The sequence below is a fragment of the Cyrtonyx montezumae genome, unplaced genomic scaffold (assembly GCF_038088225.1).
Source record: "Cyrtonyx montezumae isolate F1298 unplaced genomic scaffold, pur_monq_1.0 scaffold_10, whole genome shotgun sequence".
Taxonomy (NCBI): Eukaryota; Metazoa; Chordata; class Aves; order Galliformes; family Odontophoridae; genus Cyrtonyx; species Cyrtonyx montezumae.
In genome coordinates this window covers 21006300-21031515 of record NW_027071826.1, presented here as the reverse complement: position 1 = coordinate 21031515, position 25216 = coordinate 21006300, and the positions used below count along the sequence as shown (strand labels likewise).

At 45.5% G+C, this 25216-nt stretch overlaps 1 protein-coding gene across 2 annotated transcripts; it reads right to left on the bottom strand.

Annotated features, from left to right (window-relative positions):
* Positions 1–647: 647 nt before the first annotated feature.
* Positions 648–23408, bottom strand: NEK9 (NIMA related kinase 9). Of its 2 annotated transcripts, XM_065752350.1 has the most exons (22): positions 23139–23408; positions 22554–22731; positions 19940–19995; positions 19006–19076; positions 17043–17148; positions 14441–14572; positions 13732–13842; positions 13142–13206; positions 12144–12194; positions 10912–11104; positions 9988–10132; positions 9029–9229; positions 8598–8644; positions 7588–7743; positions 7114–7222; positions 6404–6565; positions 5859–6029; positions 5575–5634; positions 4832–5022; positions 4435–4599; positions 3537–3749; positions 648–3152 (listed from the first exon to the last, which is right to left on the bottom strand). In XM_065752350.1, the coding sequence occupies exons 1-22, from the start codon at positions 23325–23327 to the stop codon at positions 3030–3032; spliced, it is 2895 nt and encodes a 964-aa protein (XP_065608422.1). In that variant the 5' UTR covers positions 23328–23408; the 3' UTR covers positions 648–3029. The 2 variants fall into 2 exon arrangements, with proteins under 2 accessions (XP_065608422.1, XP_065608430.1); XM_065752358.1 differs by lacking the exon at positions 6404–6565.
* Between the last annotated feature and the right edge of the window lie 1808 nt (positions 23409–25216).

Sequence of the window (25216 nt, the reverse complement as noted above, 5' to 3'; positions counted from 1 at the left end):
AAGTACAGTAAGACAGCAGAGATTTGCTCTACTTTTTTTCTGTCACAGTTAGGGATACCCAAGCTATGTTATCCCAACTGGCTCAGCTTCCTCTGCCGTGGTACAATCCCTCTCCCAGGGCTGTGCTGCATTTTCATTTTCTGATTCTCCAGTGACCATTAGGTTTCTGACCCAGCTCTGCCCCTCACGGCATTTCACGATGTACAAAAAACCCCAATAACAGCTGAGAGGTGGCAGGCATTAAGCACACTGTGCAGGAAGTTTGCTAAGCTGGTATTAGTCAGGTTTTCACCTCCACAGACCTTTAATGCTCAGTAAAAGCTGTTCAAGAGAAGCAGGTGCTTCTTCCCTGTGAACCTTTCTCTTCCTGTTACTCATTTCCCACTTGGCATTAAAACTGTTGAAAAACCACACACACAAAGGACTCCTGACGTCACTAGAAGAGACAGCAGTAAAAGAAAAGGCCTTTTTCTTTTCCTTTTTTTTTTTTTTTTAAATAATCAGAGAGCCTGACATTTTTTCCCATAGCAAAGAACCTGCAAATCCCCTGGTCCTCTTTTCAGGGGAATATCAAACAACAGAATGCTGCTGATAATATACACGTTTCCCCTTACTCTTCTGCAAAAAAAAGTCGGAATGCAAGTAGATGAGTTTAAACATTTATTTAAACAGAAACTCCAAACCACTCCACCCTTTAACCTTTCAAAAAAAGACAACGACAAACTAGTTTTCAGCCAGAGTGTCAGAGTAGGCATAAGTTGTGTTCCACTAAACAACTCAGTAGCAATACTAGCAGGAGACTGACACATACGGAGCTAGCATTGCAAGAAGGGGAGAAGTCAAAAGGATTTGAAACTGCTCAGAGGCACTTCTCTGCCCACTTGCCCTTCCAATTTCAGCCCACGACTAAAGTGCTGGCTTTAAACTGCTTTTTTGGTTGCATAGCTGGCTGGTGTGAAATCTGCGGTCTGTAACAGGCACAACCTGGATAGCGTGAATCCTCTAAGGCACATATGAGATTGCGGAGCACAGGGCACCCTGTGTCAGGACCCTAATTCTCCACTAGATCCAAGGGGAATCCAGTCTGTGCACCTAGCTTCCCAACTGCAGAGCATTGAGAAATGAGGATAGCAGTGCACTGCAGGAGAGCGACTCCCATCAGCTTGTTGCTTGCTTGTTGGACACGGCTCAGGCTCAACTCTTTGCTCCTCAAAGGCACTGCTGCAACATGACCAACTCGATCATTTCCAAATGCAATGGCAACCCTCGAGCTGGGCCCCTAACCCGAGAACTGGCTCCAATGCACACGAGGGGAAACGAGGGCAGAGTCACGAGGGCAACCAAGCAACACGGCCACACCAGAGCGCCCAACGCCACCTCCCAGGAGGGCTGTCCTCCTGCCCTTCCTTCATTAGGGATGGATGGGCACATGGGTACTATCCTTGCCCTGGACACTGTACTATAGAGACTGCACTCAATTAAGCTCCAAGATGCAAGCAAGAGGCACCAATGAGTATTTAAGAAGCATAAATCACGAGGAGAACGGTTTGCCATTCACCTCTAGACACAAACGGGGAATGCTGGCTCCCAAAGAAAGACATCTAGGAGAGGTGATAGGATAACCAACTCCAACTGACCTAAGACAATTCTAGTGACATGTCTTTGATGGGGACTGTTTAAGTCTAATGAAATCATAACTCCGTTCTCACAGCAAAGGTGAAAGGGACTCAGGATTCCTTGGAGGCTTCACATAAGGTGGGGGAAGCTAGCTTCTTCAGTCACCCTACCGCTCCCTAAAGCTTAGTTCAAAATCAGTTTGCTAAAAATGTGGGAAATAAAATTTACTTCATTCTTTAATGGGAAATAAGGAAGCCATGAGCATCAGACCATGCCTCTTCCCATCTCCAATTTACTTGGGGAAAACCTCTCGCTTCTAGAAAGAAGGTGAATTCCAGACAGAGACTTGATCATTCGTGGTCATGGGGGAAGGCTGCATCCTGTGACCACAGCATTAATGACCTATTCTGGGTAGGAAAATGCATTCCAGCTTCATCACAACACTGAGTGGAAAAATACCGATTCTTCCCACACCCACACCAGGGGCTAAGCAGAACAGAAGCCAAGCAGGGAGCAGCTACAGGCTTATGCCAAGAAACTAGAAGCTCTGGCACCCAAACCAAGTTGACAGCTGGAGCAAGAAACGCATGACTAAGTCCGAGGACCAGATGCTCAGCATCTGTTTGGGAAGCAGGTGGTCTGAAACGGGGTACCAGAGATCCCATCTCTATCAGTCCCTGCTACAGCTGTCAGAAACTGCACCCGATTCACTTATCTCTGTGCACTGCCTGGAAGTTGGAGCGCTCTAGGCACCCAGAATAAGGCCTTTAAACTCTCTGTACAGGCCACTGGACACAGCCGTATGGCCAGAAGCTGTGCCTCGAGGCCAGGGACGTGCTGTCTGCCCTTATCTCCCTCACAGGAGAATCTCCACTGCCTCCAGAATGAGATGTTCTCTGCTCCCTCTGCCCCTGAACAGAGGGGAGCAGCCTCACTGGCTGGGCCTTACTGTGTGGCAGGGACAGGATCCTAGCCCTTCACCCCTCTGAACTGAAGGTGGTTAATTGTTAGGGTTCAGCCAGCTTCAGTACAAAACACATCTCTTCCTCTCAGAGATGCAGTGATGAATACTGGGGTCCCAAAGGCAGCTCCCAGGAAGCAGTGGAACAACGAAAGGGCCACAAGCTGCTACCGGAGCTGTCATTGTAAAGGGGCCACACTGCTTCATGTGCAGAACTGACAAGATAAGGTATGAAAGGGAGCTGCTGCTGCTTCAATCACTGAGCTGGCCTAGAGCTCAGAGGCCCTTCCCCTCTCAAAACCACTCCTAGTTCATATCAAACGTACTTGGTTGCTGCTCTGAAGCCTCCGGCCTCGCTCCTTGTCTGTGAGTGACCTGAAGCCAGGAAAGCCGCTCTCTGCATTCAGTTAGTGTGCTGTGAAGTTAGATGGATCCCAGTGGGCTCAGGAGACTAGAGGCTGGAGCGGCACGAGTCCGTTCCCAGGAGACACCAAGAATCTGAATCCAAGTCAGGTTTTGGATCCACTTCCATCTCCTCTTTGGCTGTCTGGGTTCCTTTGGAATGAACCTCCACCTGCCAAAACACACAGCAACCCTCTTAACAGCTCTGGGACTAGCTACAGAGAAGCTAGGAGCTGCACAAGGCGTGACTCCTATTCTCCACATCCATTTGGGACTCTGCACAGTATATGACTGCCCATCTTTTCTCACCAGGAGAAAGGGGAATCCCATGTCCCTCAAGAACTGGGCTGTCCCCGCTGGAAACCAGCTTCTTGGCTTCATTCCCATTGTTACTAGCTGAGCCTGAATCAGCAGCTCAACCAAGAATCAGGCAACACACTTCTACTCTTACAGAGGAATCCATTAAAAGCTGCTTCCTTCTCTGCAGTCTGCATAGGACTAGGATCAGGGTACTAAGTCCTGAGTATGGATGTGCACTCAGGTGATGGGTCCTCACCTGCTGCATTCCCTCTGTTCCACTGCAGAACCTCTGGAGCTGAGCACTCAGACGAAGGGTTTCCTGCTGCAGTTTCTTCTGGTCATCCAGACACTGTAAGACCAGGCTTCGGAGGTGCTCCACCTCTGCTTGCAGAGCACTGCACGTGCAGCCCACAACAGGAGGCACAGCCTTACCTTCACTGCATGGCAAGTCTGGACTCAGGCAAGGAGGCTGCAGAGACAAGAAGAGAAGTCAGACTGAATTTGAGTGAAAGGGAAGGAACCTTTAGGCCAGTTCTATATGCCACAAGAAGAAACCCTGCAAGGAAGTGTCACCTCATATGAGTTCCTGACTTCCCAAAATTGTAGCAGCCGGGTCACCAAACTACTAATTGTGATGTCTTCTGTACAAAAGCCACTATCATCCTCCTTCGGGAAAGCTGATCCTGTCCTCACCAAAACTGACCTGGTCTAACCCCCTTCCCCAAGCCTGAGATCTGCACCTCCTCTTGGGACAGAAAACTCCAGGAATGAGACAATCTAACAGCAATTTCCTAGATCAGTCCCACTTCCTATCTCACAGCAATTTCTGCTTTCTAAGTTTCTACTTTCTGCTAGGCTCCTGGGCTCCAGGTTTCTCTTTTTTTTTTTTTTTTTTCTTTTAAACGAACCACATTTTTCCACATAACTGATCTCATTATTTTCCATTTGGCCAAATCCCAGCTTCACATTTTAGATTCCTGAAACTGTTCTCTTCGCAGTATTGTCTCTTTTCAACAACCCTCTTTTCCTTATCCAGATGAATTAGCACAGTCCAACACCCTCTTCCTAGCCCTCCCCATAATTCAAATGTTGCCATTTGTGGTCCCAAGACATTCTGGCCAAGCATTCACTATGAAAGACCTGAGTAACATTACCCAGGACTCTGTTTTGGGCTCGTTGAATCCAGTAGGTTCCTCAGGGGCCACTTTGAGTCCTTGAAGTTCCTGGTAAGGAAGAGTCTCCTTCTCAGGCTCTGAAGATGCCATACTCATAGGAAAAGGGCTATCAGGCATGGGGATGAATTCAGCATTCTCTAGCTCCTGGATACACCAAAACAGGACAGTTAGGTGTCTGCCATTCCAAAGTTGACCTAACATCCTCAATCAGTGCATCAGCACCCCCTTGTGGTTAAGAAGAAAAAAAAAAAGGCAGCTAGACCAAACAGGCTCCCCACACACCTTCCCAAGCATCCCTTAGAGGCAGAAGTGGCCAGAAGTTGCTTTTCTTCAGCCTTAAGCCCCATTTCAGAGCATTTCTAAAATACCACATTACCTTCCTCAGCCAGCCAGGGCAGGAGCTGATGTCAGCACTGTTGCCTCCCTTGGCTTCTGTAGTACTGATCCAGCCCCCCATCCCACGATCTGCTTCCATGGTTCCCCGAAAGCCTCCACTGGGATCAGGAATTTCTGCTTCCTGTTCATTTTCCTCTTCCTCTCCTCCTCCGGTGGTGGAGCTCTGAGTTACTAGCAAACAAAGTGACAAGTTTACACTTTCCCACCTCTGTGAGAAATTTCTCTGTCGCCAAACCCCATCTGGAACGAAGAACTTAGGGCTATGTACCCATGGTGGTGAAAGCACATGCTGGTGGCATCTCCCTCAACAGCTGCTTATCTCCTAACACTCCATGCAGGCCTCCCCACATCAGCTTGTGCACAGCAGTCTTCTGTAGCATCTTGGCCTCTCCCGCAGGTCCAAGAAACTGGACACCATCTCTCCAGCAGCTGCCTCATAACCCCCCTTCCCTTACCAGCCCCGTTCAGCAAATTCTTTTCAGCTCTTCCTTATCAACTCCAAAGGCTTTGCTGCATCTTTGTGCTTCCCCTCTGCTTCAGTTCTCTCCACCTCTCCAGCCTGGTGCATTCCCTCCCAGATACTGCAGCAACTGCATTTCCTCCCTTTGAGCTCTTCTGCAAAGCCTTTGAAACTCAAAGAAACTACACTGCAGAACCACACTGTGGATAGTCAGACAAACAGCTGAACTAACTTAGAACAGCTCCTCAGGACAAGTTACTCACCAGTACCAATGGAGAGGCCACTGCTGTTGGAGCGGATGGTTTTAGAATTCAACACCTTTTCTGCAGGGAAAAAAACAAACATCATTTTGGTTAGAGACATAAAGCAAAGACACTCCTGCAAATAACACATAAAGGCAGTGCTGCAAGAACTAGAGCTCAGAGCAGCTTTCCACATCCCCCAAAGCTATCCAGCCTGCCCCCAGCCAGAATTTATAGTCTTGTCCCTGCCAAGTAATACATCATCATAATCAAGACCTCAAAATTAAATCCTAAACTTCACTTACCAACAACAATGATGGTATGCCAGCCACGGCACGACAGGTCTGGAACATGATGCAGAGATCCAAATATTGGCCGAGGCCACGAGGTACAAATATCAGAACCATGTGCTCTCTCAGTCGGTGTCATTGCCAGGCGCCCATTCCCACCATTACCCCAGGCAAAGATATGGTTGTCTGAGAGAAAGAGAAATTCAAGAGATTCAGTTTGCCTGTTCCCTGCCAGCCTGTAATTGTTAGAGGAACCACAGCCTCCCTTCTGTGACTGCTATCCTGAAGTATTTGACCAGCCAGCTCCATTTTGCCAATGGAAGTACAAAGCAATAAATCTACTAGGCATCCTGCAAGCTGGCACTGCAGTCCAAGGGGCAGAAAATGCTTGCTGCTACACTGATAGCGTGGCTGGGGCAGAGAGTCCCAGTTTAAGAGAATTTTATTTATTTACTCTTAAATTTTAGAGCAGTGCTGTGGGAAGGCTCTAGGAAACGCAGTGGGAGCCCTGCAGATCTAGTTCAAAAGAACCCACCACAACCTCGTAGAGACCCACTCACCGTCAGTAGCAGCTATGGTGAATTCATCTCCACATGAAACCCTGATCACCTGCTTACCCCCCAGGGGGCCTGCCAGCAGGTTAATTCCCAGGTGCTTCTTATAGTCCCCAACACCAAGCTGTCCACACTTGTTGGAACCGAAGGTCAGCAGGCGGCCTCGCTCTGAGAGGAGGAACGAGGAGACAGTCACAGCGAGGGCCCAACTCTGGAAGCAGCCATGCATGCAGAGAACGAGCAGCACCAGCCCACAGCCAGAAAGCACTCCGCTGAGCAGCCAGCCAGGCTGGGAGGGAACAGTGCTTGCCTTGAGAGGAAAAGCTTCAGCCTGGAAACACCTCCCCAGTTCCTCTGGCTGTTAGCCTTTACCCAAGCGACACCAGTCACAAATGATTTCCTTCACTATCCCACAGGACAGTGGATTTCCCATATTTTTTTCAAAAACCTCTTTTTCAAAAAAAAAAAAGAAAAAGAAAAAAGGTTACTCTGGCAGCTGATGCTGCCATTTCAGTTGAGGAATGGGAAATCTTGGTTCCTGGAGCGTGCGTGAGCCCTGATACCAAGAACATAACCTTCAAGGTCAAGGGGCTGGCAATCATTACATTGATAGCACCACTTCACCAAGAGAAGCCAGGCTGAAAGGGCAAAGCCGACGTAAAGGAATCAAGCATCTATAGCAAATAAGGACTTGTTTCTTAATACATATGGCTCACCATCAATGGAAGCTGTGTGTGTCTTCCCTGGAGAAATGGTACGGATCTTATAGAAGGAGAGCTGCTTGGCCAAAGTAAGGGAAGTAGCATAGGGTACCTCACAGTAGGTCTGAGAAAAGACATGTGGGTAAGCAGAGAGTGAAGGATTACACATCTATCAGCTAAGACCTACTCAAGCAGGTCTTGGCAGAGCACGTTAACCTAGACAATCACCCAGCACAGATGTGGAAAACTCCTACCAGCTTCCAGCGACATTGGAGCAGCTCACTGTGTTTTATTACCTCAGCTCCAACAAGACTACAGGGCAGACAGAAAGCTGAGGAATAATTTGCCCCTCCCCGCGATACCAGTATTCATTGTCCTGCTCTGGAACTAACAAACTGGCAGAAAACTAACAAACTTGTCATGGGACATCTGTTCCCCTGTGTGCTACTGGCTGTTGGAAGCTGGAGTCAGGAACCCAAATGCACTTACATCATGGTTAATTATCCCTGATGTGCACTGATTCAGGCCCAGCTTGTTAAACTCATTGAGTCCACACGCCAACACTTTGCCAGTCTGGGTGAGCAGGAAGGTCCCATCACAGCCACAGTGAACGGACACAATGTTCAAAGTCTTTGGAACATCCACCTATGTGGAAGAAACACAGCCTGAGAAAATGAAAATCCCAACCACTGCTACATAGAAGCCAGCACAGGAAAAACATACTGGGTTAGAAAACAGTGGTTCAGCTAGCCCAGGCACTAACAGCACCTCATTCAGTTGCTCTGAATACAAGTGCAAGAATACCATAAAGTCTACAGCATACTGAAATTCTGGTAGCAGTGCAGAAATTCAAGGCATTCTAGATCTTGTGTGCAGGCACCTCTGATCCAGCAGAGGAACCAGAAATGTGGTGGACACACATCCCAGTCAGCTGAAGTAGCCAAGCAGGGCTGGGTCTGTGCTACGTGGGCATGACACTGTCTGTCTGTGGCTGCAGAAATCTGGCTACCAGGCACACCCTTGCTGGCTTCTAACCCTCAGTGGTTTACTTTACTTTAATTATCCCTTGTACCACGTTTCAAGAGGGTTTTACTTTGAACTCATCTTTAACACATTAAGTGAAATTCAAAGACTCCCATTTGTTTGCAATGCTGCGAGTTTCCTGTACAGACCTGAGACATGCAATTTGGTAATTCCTATGATTTCTATAATATAAGCTCAGCATTTCTAGTTTCAGCTTGGAGATCAGCTTTAGGTCATGATGCTGGCTAGTCTGGAAGTAGCACATCCCTTTATCGTGATCCCTAGGGATAAATGAAGCAAAATGAAGTGGGTAAATGAAAATAAAACCCTTGCACATTCTATGACACCTTAACAAACAAACAAAAACAAAACCAAGAAAAACCCTGCTTGAGCCTCAGGCAGCTAACATTTCCAAACAGCAACAAACGTGGAGTTAGGCCCATGAAGATTCTGGGAAGAAGTGGTCACAGTCCTACCTTCTGAGGTGTATAGTGATCTTCTTCTGAATCCAATCCCAAGCGCCCTGTACCAGTGAGAACAGTATAGTTAGAAAGGACCTCACAAGTGCCCACCCCTAACAAATTGTATGGTCTCTCCTTAGTCCCTAATCTCCTCATAGAACTAGAACACTTCCCTATGCAGGTTGCCTGCCAATCCTCAAAATTATTGGATCCCATTCACAGAATGACTGCCCTATTCACAAGAAAGCCAAGTGATGCCCTAGAGCTTTTCAGAGAGAGGTCCCAAGGGCTCACTCCCATTTCCCATTCTCACAAGGAAAGAGAACATTCTTTCTTTGGGACTTTATGTCCCACAGCACATACCAGACAGCCTTGATCTAGGCCAAACATTATACACCTGCACCAAGCGCTCCAGTGCCTTTAGGTTCCAGGGAGACTCTACCTACCGTACTCTCCACAGCCCCACGTGTAAACTTCTCTGTTCCTGGTCAGCACTGCCACATGGTTATCTCCACATGAAACCTGCTCCACAGGGTTGGTGAGAAAGAAATCCAGCTGCAGGGGCTCAAGTACTTCAGAGCCGTAAGCCTTGTCAACGCCAATGCATCCATAATAGTCTGAGCCAAATGCATACAACTGGCCCTCATCTGAAGGAGGCAATGGAAGCTTGTTTAGTACACAGAGCTTTTATTAGAGTGTGCATTAGTTTCTCAGGACATGGCCAGAGCAATTATTTTCTCTAATCACTTGCCTTTTTTTGCACGGAATAATGTCATCAAGAGGCTATAGAGTTCTTTCTTGACCACATTAAGATGGATGACGACGCAACACAACATGCAGCTTTTTCAGGCCATCATTGTAAAAAAATCTCGGATTGAACCTATCACATTTTGTAACAGAAACCTACAAATTGATCCTGACACTCCCCCTTAAGTCCTCCAGCATGCTGAGCATCTGAGCTCACCCCTATCAAACCTGTGCCTTTCCAAGCTTCTGTCATAATTGAGGCACTCCTTCCTCACACAATAAAAAAAAAATGTTTCAAACACATTTAGACCCTTGGTTTCAGGCTCCTCTGCCTTTAACACAAAGTACGTGCAAGAAGCAACATATGCACTGCTAAGAGTAGAAATGCTGCGCAGCCACAAGGAGCTGTGCTCAACCATCGGTTTCATCATCAAAAAGAGATGCATCCCTAGGAAAAAAACAAAAGTCACCATCTTTCCATACAAAGTAACTTCCATCTATCTCCACTACTGAACCTTCAGTCCACAAAACTGAAGGTTAGGTTAACACACAGAACTTTTTCCTTTCTGCATAATGCTGCTCTGCTGACCTTCTGTGAAGGCAAACAAGTTCAGAGCATAGCAAAGCGAGAGGATGATGGCACCCTTCCATCTCTCACCTGTGATGCATACTGTGAAATCATCTCCACAGGACACCTGGCGAATGGCTTTCCCCTGAAGCTTCTCCACGTGCTTTGGCTGCCGGTAGGATGCTCTATCCCCATGCCCCAGCTGCCCATGCAACTTGGTTCCCCCCTGCATATTCTGCAAGGAAAAAGAAAAACATCTGGTAAGGTTATGTATCTGCAACTCCTGACACGGTGCCAAGAATTACAGAGTCTCCAAGGAAGGACAGAAGACAGCACAGAGCAAGACGAAGCGTTAAGATACTCCAGGGAAGAGATTGCTAGGTAAGTGCAACACTTTAAACAGCAGCACAGTTCAACAGCTGTGCACAAATGACTGATGTGGTCTCAGGCCACCAGCTGGTGGGTTTAAGCATCGGTGAGGAAACTCTGCACTTTTCTCATCTGTCAAGAATCCACTTCTGTACAATTCATCCTTCAGCTTTCTAATCAGCATTTCTAAACCCTAATGGCTGCAAAAAAAAAAAAAACATTACATAAATGTCACCAAAGCAGAAAGATCTACAGTCTGCAAGGGGAAAAAAAATTTTAAAGGAAAAAAAATAAAAAAGCCCCAACAACTCTGAGTGGTGTTCAAATTAAAACTAAAATATTAACAGCTAGCTCAAAGATTTCATTGGGCATTTTGGCAGGAACATCCAGCAAGTGACATCAGAGACAACAGTATACCACAAATCCTTCATTGGTCACTTGCTGACTTCGTCAAAAAGCACTTTTGTCCTGGGAGACTTGAGTCAGTGCCAAAGCACTGATGGCTTCCTGCAGTGTCAATTACGATCAGATTTCTCTATTTCCAAGCTGCTTCTCATCTGATTTTAACATGCCAGTGACTGGTTGGTGGTGGATTCTGACTTGCCCTTCCCACCATACCCCCTTCCTGCAGTTTCTCTCACTTACCACCCAAGTGTAGAGCTCCTTCTCCACTGTCACCACAGCAAAGTGAGTGTTACCAGCACACACCTGGCGTGCACTGCAGCCACTTTTGATGGCATCCAGCTTCTGGGGGGTGGACTTCCCACCCCCCCAGACATACACCTCACTAGTGCGTGAAGTCACCACTGCAATGGGAGTCTCATTCACGGTACTCGACCTGCACAAGGACCCCCCCCAAAACACACATGCTTTTAATTATTTTGACATCACTATCATCATGCATTTTCCTTCTGCTCTCTCTCTACTGGTCTCCCCAGGTCCAAGCTGCAGTCCTTCACAACCACTCACTGTCTATGTATTCACAAACTGCTCTCTTCATTCAGGCGCTGTGAGACCTCGATTGTTATAGACAGGCTCAGGACCATATACAGCTCTGAGCAGAAGTGAAAACAGCCTCCAGCAAGCATTAAAGGAAGCCTACACTCCAATTTGATGTCATTAAAAGCAACAAAACACCTGGGCTTTCAATGAATTGCCATGGAGTTCTCATTTCTGAAGAAGTCATGAAATCTTGCTCAAAAGCTCCTAAATTCCCTCTATCTCCACTTGTTTAAAGTACAGGCATTCCATGCATTCCATTTAAGGGGGATACAACTTTTCAATGCAGAACCAATTTACTAGCAGACTGCAAAATGAAAGCTGTAATCAACCAGTTTGTGAACAACTCACAAACTGGAGCAACCTCACATAAAGTGCTCGAGTTCAACAGAAAGACAGGTTAAACCCTGTGGTAATTCAACAGATATACAAGTCACACATATACAGTTTCTGTGACACGTACTGCCATCTCCTTCACTAAGCAGAACTTCTGCATATATCCAGTTCTATGAAAGATATCCATTTCAAATTCAGCATTCAGATCATATTTCTCCTGCTCACAGAAATCTGTCTGAAAGCAGAAATCTACATTACAGCCTCAGATAGTTAGGTTGCGAAGACTACATCCTCAGCAGGACAGATTATAGTGCTGTTTAAGATCTGCTGAGGTAAGGTTCCAGCCATACACATCCATCTAAAAGGCAGAGTAAAATGTGGGATGATAATTATGTAACAAATGTGTCTAATTCCTTGCATTCAGGGATTTCCTTAAATCTTTATTCCACTCAGGTTGTCACAGATCAACACTCTCAGCAAAGTTCCTCTCTGGGGAGCTGTTCTATCCAGACTTCCTTTCAAACATATGCCAAAATAATTACCGTGGTCGCTTATTTGGCCCATTGAGCAGTGTGACTTTCTCTTCCATTTCCCTGCAAAAGGACAAAAAGCATTTTAGGAAACAGCAACGCAGCTCCCTAAGCTATTTACTGATAAACAGCACACGGATAGACTGCTTTCCATCCCTATAAAATGCTGCTCCCTCTTGGAGGAAATATGGCAGCTGTTTACCAGCTCACTGCAGTACACAAAGTAGGGCAGAAGTAACATGCCACAGCCCTAACTGACTTCTAGAAGTGTTAAAACTTGGCCAACCAATATCCATATTACAGTAGAATTACCTTAAAGGGCTACATTTTATCAGAGTTTGGGATTTATACTGTCGCATACAGCAAAACAAAACTCAAACTTCAGTGACCACCAAGTAAAACAGTATCAGTAAAAAGGACAAAGTCTACTGCCCCCAAGGCAACCAAAGTGGGGTCCAAAGAGTCCAAAATTCTGTTCTATCTTTAATAAAAAGACAGTGTGTGCAGGCAGGTAGTCAAACTAAACTAAAATGGACTGCTTTCAATGCAACTCTCTGAGGAAGAAAGAGGTACAGGAAAAAAAAAAAAGGAAATGCAAGTGTCTACACTGTGTGAGATAATATATTATGAAAGGCATGTTTCAATGATCCAGCGAGGATCTAACATTTCATTCAGAGATCTGAAAAGCAGAAACCAGCATTCCTCAAAGGACTGACAGAATGGGATGCTTCAAGGTTCTCAATATAACAGCTCCCAAGACCAGAAACACAGCGACCTTTCTCACTGTACCCATGCCTCAGCAGGTAGAGTGACTGACCAGAAAACAAGAAAGCAAAACCATCCTTCTCTCCCAGAGGGTGAAGTATACTTCAAAATCTGCCTCACATCAGGACAAATTAACTTAAGGACTTTGCTTCAGAATTATAAATGCCAGCAGTCTGTACAAACCCTCCTGCTCCTTCTACCACATGGCTTGATCAGATTTCAGGCAAGACCATCTATCCGATTACCTCCTTCGTTTGCTGAGAAGGGGTTGCTCAAGCAGCTCATCTGCAGTGGGTCTCTTCTCTGGATCCTGAAAGAAGCAAGCAATAAGTCACTCTTTGGGAAATACTCATCATCTACAGTGATATCTTGGTACGAGGCAGACCTTTATCCCTGACTCCCTTTGAAAGAGAAAGGAATTAATTAAATATTTGGAATGAATTGGGATAAATGCTTGCAATATGCAGTACAGAATTCTCCACACTGAATATACTCACACTGTCCTTGCTTCCAAAAAAATTATTTCCTATAAAAATCTAGAGTCGTAGTCAGAAAGCCAGATTGTAGTGAGGTGAGGCTTCCACCCCCATCACAATGCATGAAAAAATGTCTGTAAAACAGCTGCCATCAGAGCGAACCCAGCATCCCTCCAGAGCCTGCAGGACTGAAAAGCATCCTGAGACAACTGGAGGAAGCCCAGCCTTAGTGATGCCTCAGGCCTCATAGAAATTACCCTGCATCTACAGCCCTCATGCTGAAACAGGCACGTCATTCTCCTGCACACCTGAATTGCATAGCTGGGCAGGGATGCCTGAAAATTAAGTATTTCACCAACCTGATCAAGGCAGGAATTCACCATCTGGATTAGCTCCCAAGAGTAGACAGAGGAATCAACTTCCATGGCGCGATTTCCCTGTACAATCTTCACACAAAGGTTCAGGGGATTCTAGGCATAAAACAGAAACCAGCTGTAAGGGAACTGAACTGTGTACTGTGCCCAGAGGGATAGGTGGTGCAGGCCTCCATTACTCTCCTCATTATTCTCTCACCAGGACACATCCTGGTCTCCAGGTTCCCCAGAAACCTATTAATGAGTACCGTAGTACTGGTACCTCTGATAGCTAGGACTTGGTGACAACAAAATTCCTTGTCACCAAAATTCCTAAAAGTCAATGGAGAACATACTCCTCTCTGTATGCAAGTTCCCACACAGCATATTGCAACAAACCCAAGTACACAATCATAAACTTCCCTCTTCTGGAGGAAAGGATGTTTTGCCCACAACCAGAATACAAATTAGCATGGACTGCAGTCAGCATCTGGTAAACCCAGGGCTGCAAAGGAGTGGGTTTGGCAAAGACCATGGAAGCACCCATGGGAGAACCTTGCAAGGATTTTCTCTTGACTGCCATTGGCACTCCCAGGCCACTGGTTTCTTAATCAGCAGTGAAAGAAAAACATGAATTAAGAAAGCTATGAGCCAAGAGTGTATCTCAGAGTGATAAAAATAAGGTTATTCAGTCCATCCTGGTTTGCAGACTTACGGTAGCATCAAAGGTCCTCTTCAAAGTAAGAAGCTCAAAGATGACACAGCCCACAGCCCAAATATCTGATTTGAAGTTGTATTTCACACCCTGGCAGAGTTCTGGAGACATGTAGTAAGGAGTTCCCACCAGCTAGGAAAAAAGAACATTTAAAAATCAGAAACAATCTAGCAATTTTCAGTTCTGAAGCTCCGCATCTCACCTGTTGACACAGGCTCATGAGCACTGTGAGCTCGGTGTAGTAGAAATGCTATGTCATGGCCTGAACCAGTGACTGAGCACCTGGTGGGAAGGCAGGGCCTACCCAGGGGAGCTCAGGTACATGCAATGCATGTGAGTGACCAGAAGGGATGGAGCCAGGATCTGCCCCTTTCCAGACCGCATTTAAGAGTTGGCAGTGGAGGTGAGGGCATCTCTCACTGGAGATCCCTGCCTGCCTGAGACCTTCAAAGAGAAAGCAGCTCTTCATTTGTACAGCTGCTGTATTTGGGCTCATTCTCATTTGCAGCAGCCAAAGACTTTATCACCCCACTGTTATCATAGTACTTTCCATCCCATTATAGCATTACACTGTCAGTGGTCCTACATGAAAGGCTTGCATTTCAGAAGTGGGCTTTCCTGTACAATGTTTAAGTCCCCTGCCTCAAATTGAAGAACCCAGCAGTTAAATGGAGAAGGCCTTACAGCTGTCACAGAAATAGCAGTAAAGCTCAAAGCCGCAAAAAGGACACACAAAAAAGAAGAGCAGGTTAAAAGGTGTCAGAATTAAGTTTCCACAAATGGAGCTCATTTTCTAGCAAGCAACCAGACACTGAAATAATACAGAAAGTCAAGACTTGAGGAAAAGAGAAATATTTATAGCTGTCCTTTCAACTCCCTCAGCAAAACTCCAAGGACTACAAAAGCTGTCTTTCATTAGACTGTGGTAGATCCTGAATGTGCCTGTTAGGTGCTTGGTGTACTGTCACCTACCTTCCATTTCCTTTCACACAGCATGACTGCCACAAAGCTGCACAAGTCCTACCCACAGGAAGGTTTAGAACCTCAGCTAGATGGAATATCACAAGAAGAACTAGGACACTACATCTTTTTCAAACAAAGGATAATGTAAGGGCATATTTTTCTTCCCTGGTAATGGGGAGGAAGGGTAATAAATTAAGAAACAAGCATTTAGCAAACAAGATGTAACAATCAAATGATGATTTTATGAAATAGGTACAACTACAAATTTTATCATGAAAAATACTAACAAGAACATGATTTGCAATCGTTTTACAACAGGCAACTTCCAGACTGCCACTAGTCATTAGATCACAAATTGAACGGCTAGCCTAGAGCACAGTCAGCAAATAGAAAAGAACAATGGTTGAAGATATTCATTAAAAGTTTTTCGTAAGTCAAAAAATGAAGGAAAAAAAAAAGCTGCTGTATAGATGAATATACACAACACAGGCAAAAAATAATCAAAGGAAAATTCATAGCACAGACCGCAGTTTTTCTGAAAGTCAGTAAGCCAGGAACAATGTCACAAAACAAATGGCTTTGCTACAGCCCAGCTCAGCAAGCTCACGCTTACTGTGCAACTGCACAATAGCACTCCTACTCGGGAAGGAAGTTGGCAAGCATTTAACTGCACATCTTAACACAATACTGACAGCTTACATAAATCTAATAAGGCCTGGTAAGGGGATGTGCTGGTTGGCTTGCATCCTGAACTACAATAAAGGCCTTCAGCAGATAGGAGACATCCAGCCAATGTCTCCCTTTCCGACTCCAGCACGCAACCACAGAAATTAACAGAGCTGGGAAATCAAAGTCAATCCTTTCAGGTGGCTGCAATACAGCTTATCCCGTTTCATAACCCTTGCTGTGACACTGCTTTCTGAAAGGGTCTGGAACAAAGCCAAATTTGACAGCCTTCCTGTACAACTACTTTTTTCTGCAAGCTTTCCCACCCACCAGCAGCATTACCAATACACTATACATCTATCGTAAGAAGCACTTCTCTTGCTTCTTTGTAATTGAGTTCAGAGTCTAAATATTAAAGAGACAAGAGGCATATCTATGGCATAGTGCAAGGTCAGGGAAATAGATCCAAGCTATCTCAGACCCAGCTGAGCCAAAATAGTTCTGCTAGCACAGCAGCATGACCAAGTTAATTTAACTTGCTGAACTGAGTTCAACTAGCCCAGAGGGAGAGAGTTAGAAATACTGATGAAACCGTGCAGTCTCTGCGTCCTCAGACACCTTCATATTATGTAGATTCACATTTGGAAGTACAGTACCCAATTACTAGAGAAAGAACAATGCTCTCTAACGTAGTTATGCTTTCTCTGACACAATTTAGTGCCCACAGTGTCACTTATCTTTAGTTTAAACTTCAGAAAGATAACATGGGAGCAAGGATAACTGAAGGCTGCAACACATCAGCAAGTACAGCAACATCAGCGAGATAAGTTAGGTGGAGAGAGGAAGGAAAAACACAGAAAACAAGCTGAGCATTCCTGATCTTCTGCAAGGCATGCAGGGATGAAATGGGAAAATACCCAAGCAAAAAACAAACTCCAACCCTCAGTTCTGCATAAAGAAAGCATATACTCACAGTCTCAGCCATAGAGTACTCAGAGTTCAGCTTCTTTGCCAACCCATAGTCTCCCAATTTAATCAGGTTTGCTTTGGTTAGAAAGATATTTAATGTCTTTATATCTCTAGAAGAAGAAAGAGAAATGCAGCTGAAATATACCTCCAGATCTGACAGTCTCCCACACCCCACCATACTCTCCCTCCCCATAAGGTAACTGCTGCTGTACGAGCACACTCTCACACAAACAGCTCTCCAAAGGCAGTCTGAGCCCAGGTACCGGGGCTGTAACAGCAGTTTGCCATATTTTACCATATGCCCACAAAACCACAGCACAGTCTAAAAAGCTCAGGCTCCAAACACCTATGTAAAGACCACAGAGCAAAGATGTCTCTCTTTTACTCCCCTCAATCTCTTCTCAGCTGAAGGTCACTCAACAAGTCTTATTTTCCCTGTTTTTATGAATGGATCCTAACCATCTCCGAACTTGCTAAAAAGAAATCCATGAATGGGTATGCATGCAAATATAAACAGACAGAAGGTGTGAAACAGATGCTACTCCAGAATGTAAGCGTAACACCCCTCTACTTTACAACTCTGGAACAAGTCCGAACTATAACATGACATGCTACATCCCAAAGATCAAAAGGCTGACAGCCAACAACACATTACTCCAAGTCTCATTGAAAATACTTCGTACCAAATAGAATGAGTTCTATGTAGAATCACAGATAAATACAAGATGTTGTTGATAGAGGAAACCCTCCCACAGTATGATATGCTTCCTCCAGCCAACACTTTGTAAAATTCCCTTTTCCTAGCATACCATCAACAACCTCCCATTATAGATCAGGACAATATCAAGCAAAGCAGCACTCTGCGTTCATCCCCTTGGGGCATCACAAAGTCCTGGGTCACTCTGACAATGTCTGCTGCAGAAGGAAATCACCGTAAACATTTACATAACTGTTCAATTCGTTGTTACAGATGGATGTGGGGCCACACATGTTCCTAAGCTATGAATCCAGCTGCAAAGATGGGCACCAGAAAGGAGGAAATTACTTCAAAGCAGTACAGATACAACATCTGCTTTAGGTCAAAAACTCAGGCACAGCTTTGTTGAGTGTAAGGTACTAACTGTTCACTACCAAGACTTGCTGCTTAACCAGAGATTCAGACTGTCAGCAGCCAGGATGCTGTCTCAGAGATGTGAGCATCCTCACACAGCTCTGCCCATGACAGGACATTGTGCAGCACGCGATCCAACCTTGCTGGAAACCGCTGTCTGTGTATGCAATACTCTCCAGAACGTCACCACCTCCTTACTCTGCCCACAAACTGGGCACCCTTAAGCACAAGTAAGCAATGAAATTTACCCCTCCCAAACATCCAACGCATCAGAAAAAGACAACTAGCTCCTCATTAAAATCTTGGAGACAATGTCTAAATTGTCACTACCTGCGAAATTCCTTAAATAACAGACCCATTACATGATATGAAGCCAAATCTGGGACACATCTTAATCTGAGTGACCTTACAGCAAAGCTCCAACACGGTCTCTATTGCTGTCAGCCTCCAGGAATAGGTGAAGATGTACATAATGGTCTGAAGCCATTACTTGTACAGCGGGTGTGAAATGCCCTTGGCCAGCAGTAACTGTTCTTCCTATCCACCTTAGCAAACCATTTATGCACTGTGGCAGTAAAGGACCGATATAATCCTCCCTATGTGGATTAACTCTTTGTTCACAAAGGTGCAGCAAAGAGAGATACTCCGTTTTCTGATACAAAATTCCTTCCATGTTCATTAGAACACCATTTCTAGTCCAGTAAAAAAAATCCTTACAGAAGTGATATTTAACATCTAGTCGGTCCAGTTACACTTTGAACAGAGAATCTCATGGTTTCCTTTAAACACAAAAGCAAAGGGCACTCATGTCCAGAAACTGCACTTGTACCTCAGCTGCACGCTGCGCAGGACGTACCTGTGAAGAATTCCTGCTCGATGAATGCAGCTCACAGCTGATACAATTTGAAACAGATACCAAAGCACCATCTGCAAAGGTAGGAATAAAAGTCTTATGTGAGGCTTAAACAAAAGCTCCAGAAAGACCCCTGAAATAAAACAAAAATAAACAAACAAAAAAAACCTTGACATCTGTCACAGAGATGTATAGCAAGAAGGCTTAACCACATTCATTCCTCTCTCAGGAATATGAAAATGTATCACTACCTTCAGGATTTCCTGTTTTGGAAATCTCTGAATTTCCTAGTGCCATTTGCAGTACCTGTCCTGACAGGCAACACAGAATTCAGCGAGTTAAAAGAATTAGCAAAGACAGTTAAAGACAAGATAGGAAAGATCTACAACGGAGGTCTCTAGAATTTAACTATGATCATTTAATACTCACCATGAGTCAGGAGGCCTTAAAATACATTATATAAGAGCAATAAGCATAACCAGCATCTCAGCGTGGAGTGGAAACAACAGAATATATGTTCAAAAAAAAAAGAAGTCCACAGTGAGATAGCTTCAGAGTAATTACTCTGAGAAGAGCTTAGAAAGTGGTCAAGTAAATTAAATATCAAGTATGAAGAAAGATTTTACAGTGGATTTTTAGCCAAGATGATGGGATGACCGAAGTCTACTGAGCATACTCTTTTGTTATTCCTCACTAGGAAACTTACATTGTCTAGACCTATCTGACATATCCAGAAATGAAAATAAGAAGTTTCTGATAGTGCATACGTCTGCAATATTCAATAGAAGACGGATGTCAATCCCCAGATTAACAAAGAGAATTCCCATCAGTGATGTGGAGGAAAAAAAAAATAAAGGAGCATAAACACTCAGATCATCAGCCAGAGCTCCAGAACACAAAGGCAGCCCCACACCTCCCCAGAACCGACCCGAATTACCTCTTCTTCGAATAACTTGTCCTTCTGACGCAGAATCTTATCGTAGAGGTTCCCTCCTGTAATTATAAGTGGGTGAGAAAGACAAAGGATCATCTTATTAGTGACAGCAGTTACTCTGCTAGCTTACTGCTGCGAATGCTCAAAACCCCATAACAGATCCAGTGAAGCACTGCAACTCTGTACTCTCCGCTTACACTGGTCAGGCATGCACAAAACTATGCTCTTCTTCCATCTAAGAACTTCCTTAGCTTCTTGGCATATGCAAACATTCAACCTGTATTCCAAATTGTGTGAGATTAAGCCTCATGTTTTCAGCAGAACAAACAGACAAAGAACAGCAAACCACCAAAAAAACCCACTAGCATTATGAGACACAGAAGTCTCTGACAACACCTATTATGGTTTTTCCTCACTTAATCTGAGCTGCCAAATACATTAATGAAGGATTCACAAACTATTGACAACAGCAGCACAACAAGCAGGAGCCTGTAAAGCAGCAAATGCAGCCTCTTCAAGGCAACTCAGACTGAAAGCAGTGCTGAGGGCACTAAGACTCTCTGCCAGATTAACATCTTACCAGTAAATACCAAATCTTTGACCATTTCCTGTTGCTATTCCATTTCCCAATTATTGCATATTAAGTCCTAACAGTAACAGAACACCATGCCCTGTTCATTTCTCGTGGGTATAGTGCAAGACAGCTTCCTGCTGTTTGTTTTCTGAGTCTGTCACTTTGTAGATGTCCAAAAAAATGGCTCCTCTGTCTCCTAGGGGAGTCGAGACTTCCACAGTAGGAAGAATTTTCTGATATTCCAGTCGATATCCCCTTTGCTTTAATTTCCTCATTCTGTCGTGCTATAATCTCTCCACATTTCCTCTTCCAGCCCCATGTTTCCTTTTCCAGCCCTATTCACGTATGTAAATGATCTACAAATGACTCTTCACATTCATAATTTAACCAAAGTTAAACTGCCTCTTCTCACGAACCTCTTTCCCTGTGATTCAGACTGCACAGAGGTTTTTAGCATTTTGTTTCTCATTTCTCTTATTTCTACCATCTTTTTTTTTTGCACCTTTTCTGAGCCAAAGCACAGCACACCATGTACTACATCACTGTAATCCCACACAAGGAGATAAATAGTTCTTGATGCAGATGACCAATAAGCCTATGCACACATATCAAAGCAGAACCAAATTACTTTTTTTTTTGTTCCAACTGACTTCATCTAACTTTTTTATTCTATCCTCCCTTCTATTTTCTCTCTTTTTATAGAATGTTTCTTTCCAAATCTGTTTCAGATGTATTCAGTGATTTTATTTCCTTGAAAAATCCAAATCTTATGGTACCACTAAACATGGACTGTACTATGCACAGGTGAAGCTTCCAGACTTCTATAGTGGCCATGTACTCGTGTCTTGGTTACTGTCTCAGAGCAAAACAAGCAGTTCAGAATCACTGACATACACTACAGACATCAGAACAATCCACTGTCTCTCCATAACCCTCTATGAATTTGTAACAGCTCCATGCATGCAGATGTTTTGGGCAGATAAGTGCTGCACAGTACTCCTAAAGCTAACTGTGCTTCAGGGAAACAACGTTTCCCTATTTGCGCATTGAACTCCACCACACATAATGAAAAACAGTGAATTTGGAGAGGCAAAACTGGCTTCAGCCAATGTGCCAGCAAGGGCGCTTGGCAGAAACATTTTGCACAGGTTTGCTGTCTTCCTCAGCCAGACCCAGGAAAAGCTGTTTGTCAAAGATGACACCACAGTAAATTCTCCACCACCAAAAAAAAAAAACTTCTGCTGATAACCCAAGGCTTAACAACCCCCAGACACACAGAGGACAGCTGGCCAGGTGAGCTGTCCCACTCATCAAGAAAGAAGCAGCCTGAAGCTCCAGTCAGTCTCCTGTTCTAGCACTAGCACCTTCATACTACCTCTAGCTGTCTAAGAGCAACTGCAGCTCAGATATTCATATCAAATCCTTCCTCCTCCCCATTCCAGCCAAGCCTGTTTACCCTGCAAGCTGCAAATGACACTATCTGATCTACTGTTGTATGAAACTTGAAAGTTTTCTCCATCAACAGTGGGACTGCATATATATTTATATATATTTTTTTCTTTTTACAGTAAACATAGAAACTGAAGGCACAAGGCAGGAAGACGTCCTGACTGCACCATGCAAGCAGATTTTCAACCTCTTTCAACTTATAAACAGACTTGTTCATCTGGTGATTACGTGACTGAAAACAGCCCCACTCTGTACTGGCAGAGAGGCCCAAATATCCTCAACTCTTTTCCCACTGTCCTCCCACAAGAACAAAATGCAGCAGGATTAGAGGCGTGTACTACCAGTACCCCACTTCTCCCTTTGCACCAGCTGCTCCGAACACTCAAGAAACTGCCCACTGAACTCTGGACAGACTATGGGGACACAAATCAATCAGAAGGATTTTTAGTCTCTTCTCTGGGAGCTAAGCAGCAGAATCCATCTCTGTTCCTCTGCCCCCAGAGGACACCCCAGCCGCACTCCCTGCAGGCTGCATAGGATGGCAACCCAGCAATGCAGTGGCCTGCTTGCCATAAGAGGGAGGAGGGACCTCACCATTACAGTACTCCAGCTCAATGAGCAACGTGGTGTTATCCATGAAGTGATTGTAGTACGCAATGATGTTCTCATGCTGCAACAGAGCAAGGATAACAATTTCATTCAAAGCATCACGACGCTCCTTCTCTGACAGTCGGGTCAGGTCCACCTCCTTCCACACCACGAGTGAGTCATCCTGAAACACAAAAACATCTTTTAATTAAAACGCACACTACTCTGGAGAGAGCAACGTGCTTTTATGGCAGGAAAGGCAAACAAGCTTTCCTGCTCATCGCAGGTTTTAAAGGTTGTCAACCACGAGCTCTGAGTTTTGTTGTGCCCCCAGGACCCACATCCTGCAGCCGCGCTCCGAGCGGGGGCACTTAGGAAAAGGAACGACAAGGTTTCCGGGGAAAAGGACGCAAAGTCTGCTTTGTTTAAATGAACTGAACGCGCTTCCAGTTCAAGAAAGGGAAAATCGTACAGTCCCAACCCCACAGCCGTAGGGTATCGTACAGATCGCCAGCCCCTCGGAGCAACACCCTGCGGGGAGAGGAGGACACGGGGAGTGTGGGGGGGGGAGGGGCTCCCGGCCCGGCCTACCTCGGTGCGGCGGTACAGCGTGGCCTCTCCGAAGGCGCCGCGGCCCAGGATGCGGATGGGGATGTAGTGCAGCTCCTCCTGCTCGCCGGGCAGGCCGCCGCCGCCGCGGGAGCCGCCCCGGCCCGAGGACTCGCTGCCGAAGTCGGAGCTGATGGAGTCGCAGTGCCGCTCGTACTCGCCCAGCGACATGGCGGCGCCGCGCGGCCCGGCCCGGCCGCTCCCTCAGCGAGGCCCCGCGCGCCCGACAGGCTCCATGTTGGCTGCCGCCGCCGACCCGGAACCGCTTCCTGCCGCCCGCCGACCTCCGCGCTCCCGCCCCCGCCGGCCCGAGCCGGGAACCTCTGGGCGAGCGTGGCCGCGGGGCGGCTCCGGCCTTCCGGCGGGGGCGGGACTGCTCCCTCAGGGCGAGCCGCTCCGGGCCCGGCCGGCGCGCAGTCGGTGTGGCTCCTTCCTTCAGCGCTGCTCTTCTCAGAAGGCTTTGGACATGTGCTGATCAGCGTACCCGATTCGTGTCCGAAGCAGCGTCGTTATTTCTCATCTGACGGACGTTGTCTTTGCTTTTTCCTTAAATATGCCACACGTAGCGCAGGTTTTTGGAAAAAAATAATTGTTCCTGGGAAAACACGCTGACAAACTGTATCCCAGGCTTCCAGAGCTGCCCAGGAGGTGAGGTCAACTGTGACGGACTCACACTTTGCACCGCAAATAACGCATTTCCCTTACTGTGCCACTCCTGACTCCTGGCGCTTCCCTCTGTCCAAGATGAAAGTCTGGAAACCTCATAATTAACATTACAGACCCAGAACTGCAGTAACTGCTCTGTCATAAGAAAGCACTGGCAATCGTCACCATCTATTTTCTTCATAGGCAGCACACATTGTCATGACGCCGATGTTTAGCTTTCAAAGCTCTACAGCCACCAGCGCAGATCAGAAAGCAGTTCCATGATGAGAAAAACTTGCTTCTGGATACGTGACCCCACAGACACAGGATTTCTGGAGCTGAGGGGTAAGTCTCTGAAGCCAGGCACAACAGAGCATGCTGGCTTCCATCTCATACCTTGGGAAAGGTTTTTATAGCTCAGTGTGAACCAGAGGGGGTGAACACTACAAAGCCATTCTGCATTTCCATTACAAACTTTCATTTAAAAATGAATATTTTGCCCACTAAAGTTTACCCTTGCCACACAAATACTTCACCCTTCCAAATAGTGAAAATGGTACTGCAGTTTTAGGGAAAAAAAGAGCTTACATGTGAAAAAAACTCAGACACATTCTGCTAAGTAGGACTCCATCCTCCCACTGCAAAGACTACCTTTCAAAACGTAATATGGACCAAATAAAGAAATAAATAAAAAACAGTGCTCCAAAGGCTCAGAGAAATGAGATTAAAGAGCCTGGAACAGCTGTGAAACACCAGAATGCTGACTGAAAAAGTCAACATTCCTTTCCCATATTTGAAAAGTAGTTACCTTGTCCGTTACCTGCAACAACCATGACACGCCTGCCATAAAACGAGGACCACACCACCACCTTACACAGGTACAGCCACTCCACACACACTTCTGACTTTTCTACACTTTAAAGAGCTGTGCAGGATGTCTCACAGCAAGATAATGTAAAGCAAGCAACAGATACAGTCTGATTTTTGGGTAGTGCTGTGTGGAGCCAGGAGTTGGACTCGGTGATCCTTGTGGGTCTCTTCCAGCTCAAAATATGAACAGATGCTGCCCATCCAGATTCACTGGAAAGTGAAGAGTAGTAGACACCCAAATTTCACAAATGATATATATATATATTTTTTTACTAAAGCACTGAAAGAAATAATGTGATCTAGAGGTAACATGCCATTCTGTCTCTTGCTAAACATTGCACAGGGATGAATTTGGACTCAGGTAAGTACACTGCTATTTAAACTAAATCCTAGTGAATGTCAGCCTTAGATCAAAGATGTCATTAAGGGTTTCAGCAGTCAGGACAGTACACCGTTTTCATTACTAACATAAGGAAAGTGCAGCCCACACCGAGAAGGAAGAAATGAAAAGTCATCCACGTGATTAATCACAATTAAGACAACAC